Source organism: Octodon degus, unplaced genomic scaffold, assembly GCF_000260255.1.
Source record: "Octodon degus isolate 3935 unplaced genomic scaffold, OctDeg1.0 scaffold00251, whole genome shotgun sequence".
In the NCBI taxonomy this organism is placed as follows: Eukaryota; Metazoa; Chordata; class Mammalia; order Rodentia; family Octodontidae; genus Octodon; species Octodon degus.
This window is the reverse complement of record NW_004524827.1, coordinates 688,440-693,776: the sequence shown is the minus strand read 5'-3', so window position 1 is coordinate 693,776 and position 5,337 is coordinate 688,440. Positions and strand designations below refer to the sequence as shown.

Sequence of the window (5,337 nt, the reverse complement as noted above, 5' to 3'; positions counted from 1 at the left end):
TATTTTTTTTTAATGTATTTGGTACAGGGTCTCACTACGCAGGTTGGACTTGCTCCTATTTTTAGCCTCCCCAGGGCTGGGATTACAGGCACACTCTACCAAACCCGGACTCTTTCCTTATATATTTTATATGGATATAATGGAAATAATTCACTACTTTAACCTTATTTTCCTAAAAAGTGGTATCTACTGAGGAGGAACAAAAAGACATGACTATTTGACTTTCTACTTACAAAATAAATACATCTTACCTTTACAGCCAGAACACTGAATAAAAAAGTTGATAAGGTCAAGAAGCGCTATATCTCGGTCATGCTTGTAGGCTTCTATCCAATCATCTACCACCGACTGCGGCAGAAGAGCAAAAGAAAAATAAAAAGAAATCATTAGCTTTGTCTGATGTAAGAATCTATTAAGAAGCCTAAGGAAAAATACAAACCTTAACACTGAATGCACTATTACATTATCTTAAATAAACTTATTTATATAATGATTTTCAAAGCTCAGTTTTAAATATAAATTAGAATCAATCTCAAAAAATAATTTGCTTGGTAGTGTAAAATGACAATATTACTTATTTTTCATATAATAATCTTAGATGTTGGACTCAGTTTCTATAAAGTATAAATCTTAGTGTCTTTAAAAATATTCCAGAAAACATTAAAAGTCACACTTATATATCCTTGGGACAATTTTAGAAGTAGATATAAATATAGAATAGTGATTTACCACAAGTTGGGAAGGGCAGAGGTGCAAAAAGTGGTTAAGATGAGGCTGGATTTGATTATCTCACATGGTATGTATGTGTAAAGTATCACACTAAATCCCACTGATATATACTTGTATGTACTAGAACAAGTAAAATATGCAGACATTAATATTCTAATAGAATCAAAATGTAAATTTTTAAGAGGTGAATGTCTAGATCAAGAAAAAAATATGAATCAAAATGACTATTTTTTGACAGTATTAATCCTAAGTAAGTAAAAAGGGTAAACTAAACAATACCAAAAAAAAAAATCAATATTCTTAAAACATCTATACTCAATTGGTATACAGATTTTGTATAATTTCTACTAGAATTTCTGGTGGTATATTTACAAATATTAAAAAAGACCATCCTAAAATCCTTAGATAATGCAAAGGATCCTAAAAAGCTAAATGAAACTTTTAAAAAGGGTAAATCTGGAAGACCCACATCATGATTTAAAAACTTAACTATAATGCTATAGTAATCAAGATGGCATAAATACAGAAATGTAGATGAAATGTGGATTAATGGGACAAAAATTAGGAGTCCACAAATAAACCCTTACACTGATGACTGATTTTCAATAAGGATGCCAAAAAAATTCAACAGAAAGAATACAATTTCTATTGTTTTCTGGGACAATTTTATATCCACAAGCAAAAGAAAGAATAAAGTTGGACCCTACCTTACACAGTACACACAACATTGAACTAAAATGAATCAAGACCAAAATGTAAAATCTAAAACTACAAAATTCTTAGGATGTTGGGCTTGGTGGTGAATGTCTGCAATCCCCGCACTTAGGAGGCTAAGGCAGGATTGTTGCGAGTTAAAGACCAGCCTGTTCTACAAAGTGAGCTTAAAACATAGCAACACTATCTGAAAAAAACCAAAAAAATTTTTTTTTAATTATATTAAATTAAATCTTCATGACCTTGCATTTGACAAACACATTTTAGGATACTAGACCAAAAGTGAAAGCAACAAAGGGAGAAAATAAATTCAACATATTAAAAGTTAAAGCCCTTTGCATTTCAAAGAGTCCCATCAAGAAAGTGAAAAGGTAATCCAAAGAACATGATAAATTGTGTACAAATGGGCTGGGGATGTAGCACAAGGTCAAGAACGATTCCCAGTACCCAAAAAGAAAAAAAAAAGTTTGTAAATCATTTATCTGGAATGTGTGCCCACACTGAAAAGCCAAACAACTCAACTGAAAATTAGAAATACAGAGTAAGAATCATAATCAGCATTACTCAAAATGGCCAAAAAGTTACACCACAAATGTACACTAAGAGATGGATGAATAAGTAAAATATGCACATATCCATACAATCTAGTAGTTTGACCAAGGGTAATTAAGTTATAATGCATACCATAAAATGAATGAACCTTTATAGTGTTAGGTAAAATTGAAAGAAACCAATCATAAAGAATCTATGACCCAAGTATATGAAATAGCCAAAACAGGCAAATATATAGAAAGTAGGTAAGTAATAGCTTAGACCTGGGGAGGCAAAGTAATTGCTAATGGACATGAGGTTTCTTTCTTTTTTTTTTTAATTTTTTTTATTTATTTATGTGTGTGTGTGTGTGTGTGTGTGTGTGTGTGTGGCCAGCTCAGCCCACCAGGGGGCAGGGCTGGCTGGCATGTGGTGCTGGGGGATTGAACCGCGGTCCCTGTGCTTTGCTAAGCTTGTTCTAAGTAGGTGCTTTAGACCACTGAGCCATCACACCAGCCCAAGGTTTCTTTCTGGAACAATTAAAAATTTCTAAAATTAGATAGCTGCACAATTCCATAAATATACTAAATACTACTGAATTCACTCTTTAAAAGCTACTGGTGCTATAGTTTAGATGTGGAATGTTCCCCAAAGGTCCATGTGTTGAAGGCTTCATCTTTAACTTTATGCTGAAGATGGTGTAAACTTTAAATAGGTGGGGCAAGGTAGGAGGTTTTCAGTTGTACCCCTCAAAGAGGATAATGTGTCACCAGTCTCTATCTCTCCCAGCTGCCACAAGGTAAACAGCCTGTTCCACCACACATTCCCCTCCATGACATGACCATAAGCCCAAAGGCAAAAGGAGCAAATGAGTACTATATATACTGAAACCTCAAAACTCTAACCCATAAAAATAAACCTTTCCAAATTATAAGCTGATTATATCAAGTGTTTGTTACAATGTTCTAGTCAGGAATCACAAGGGGAACAATACAATATAATACAATACAATACACACAATTTTATAAGATTATTTTATAATAGTCACCCAAAGAGTCACATGGATGAGAGTGCAGGAAATTTGTCCAAAACTTAGACCAAAAGAATCCAGCTGAGGGCCTAGAACCCATGACAATGTCTTGCCTAGGTCCAGCTAAAGATCTAGAGTCCATAACCAGTGGGGCCCACCAATTCAACTGGAGGCCTAGAGCCCACAACATCTTGTGCAGGCCTGTTTTAAGGATCTGTTCTGGGAAGGCCCAAAGGTCAACAGTGGACGCTAAAAAATGTCTATGCCAGTGGGATAAAAGGGTATGTGCTAGCAGGCTGAGGAATCCGTACTATAATAAGGAAACCATGCTCAAAGTAAGTACCAGAGCTCCCCGCTGAAAAGTACCACAGTCATCCTCAGCAACTGTGTACCAACTTCCCCTCGAGAGCCAGGAAGCGATGCTCAAAGTAAGAACCAGACCTGTTCAAACTGAACTATAGCCATCCTCAACAACAAGGTCCCAAGATCCTCTGATGATGAGAGGTGCAGAGTTCACCAGGAAAGGTGGCATGACAAGCTCCTCTGGAAAATCAACATCTCTATAGCTTCCTACCAGCTTCCAACAGCTTCTAAACTTCTTCCTCTCCAGTTCTACCTCTTATGCTACTGGCAACAATCCTCAGGTAGTCCTCCCACACCCAGCACAAGACTGGTTCAGCTTAGCTGGATGTTCCAAGTTGACCTCCAGTTGTCAATCCACCACATACAGTGAGGAAAAGCTGATTAACTCAAAAGTCTGGTACAAAAAGGAAAAGCTAACACAATTACTACAACTAATTCTTTTCTATATCTTACAACACTTTGTACATGTTAACACAATTTACAAAAGGAATGTGCTTAGTGATATAGGCAAAAAGTAGCAAAAGAGTATACCATAATTATATGATAGAGGCATCTGCATTATCTCTTGGAGTACTAGCAAACTGGACATTGTTTCTCAATACAGTATCTACAAACGCAGAAGCTATAATGTAAACAGTCTAGAGACATGGAAAGGTCATCTGTACCTACTCCAAGTAGTTCTGGTTGAGCTAAATCTTACAGCTATGATACACTATGTTCCAATCCTGAGGGAAGAACTTTCAGGTAATTATGATCAGTAACAATGTTTATACCTAAGAGGCAGTACATCTGTCCCAACTAAGGCCACAGCAAATAGCACAGACAAGTAATTCTTACTTCAGTCTGAATTTTAGACCCAAAGAATCATTAAGCCAAATAAAAGAATGGTTGTTTCACATCACTAAAGTTGACACAGTCTGTTACATACCAATAAATAAGAATAAGGGGCAGGGCCTGCCTGTCTAACAAGCACAAGGTCCTCAGTTTGATTCCCAGTACAAAAAGGAAAGAAGATTAAGCTCTACCGGCATGAACAATAATACAAAAATATTTGCAGAAACCTAACAAAAAAGACCACCCCATTACGTTAAAAAATAATTCATGAAGATCAAGTAGAATTACATTAATAACACAACTATGCTAAAATAAAAAATGTATGCTGTCACACTAAAATATTTAAAATTTTAACAATCACATAGTAAGCTAAATAAAATATATGTCTAATAAAATTAGGGGTTGGGTCAGCCAGATAGCTCAGCGGACTAAAGGGGCAGGAACTGGGATTCGATTCTCGGTATGCCATACTCGCCGGTAGCTGAGACTGTGACTGAGATTGCGTGTGGTGGTGTGCGTCTAAAATTCCAGCGCTTGGGAGGCAGAAAATAGGATAACTATCAGTCTGATCTGTGTAGTGAAACCCTATAGACCCTGTACTAAATATTAAAACAACGACAGGGGGCATATACATTGTCTCCAATTTCTTAAAATGTAAGAACTACTTTTAGGCCAAAAGCTAATCCCTTAATCAAGCTTATTCATAACTATTAATAAGTATAATTACTAATTGGACACAAAAGAAAAGAGAGAAAAACAAAATAACTACCAGAAACAACAGTTCCTGATGAAGGAATTAATTAACAATGTAGAAGCTAAGACAGACATACACATAATCATAATATCATACACTTAGTATTATAATGGAATAAGATGGCATACAAGACTTTCAAAAAAATTAAAAAAATTAAAAGACTTTCAAAAGGAGGAGAGAATACTTCTTAAGAATGATATCTGAGTCCTAGCCCAGGTCCGGTGAGTGTGTGGAGAGCTTCCTGCTACCCTGCGCAGGCAGGACCAGTCCCAGCCCAGGCGCAGCATGGGCCAGACCCTCTCCCACCCCCTTGGGCCGCCCCCGACCACTCCGCCGCACCTCCCCCACCCCTCCCGCCCAGTAGGAATTTATGCCGACTTCC

General features: G+C 36.6%; 1 protein-coding gene across 7 annotated transcripts in view; it reads right to left on the bottom strand.

The window, feature by feature from the left end:
• The window catches only part of Stag2 (stromal antigen 2), a 155,879-nt gene that overhangs the window by 70,726 nt on the left and 79,816 nt on the right, over nt 1–5,337 (bottom strand). For all 7 annotated transcript variants that reach the window (XM_023706328.1, XM_004646069.2, XM_023706326.1 and 4 more), the window contains exon 5: nt 252–348. In XM_023706328.1, coding sequence (XP_023562096.1) covers nt 252–348 — 97 coding nt within the window. The remainder of the gene's footprint in view (nt 1–251; nt 349–5,337) is intronic.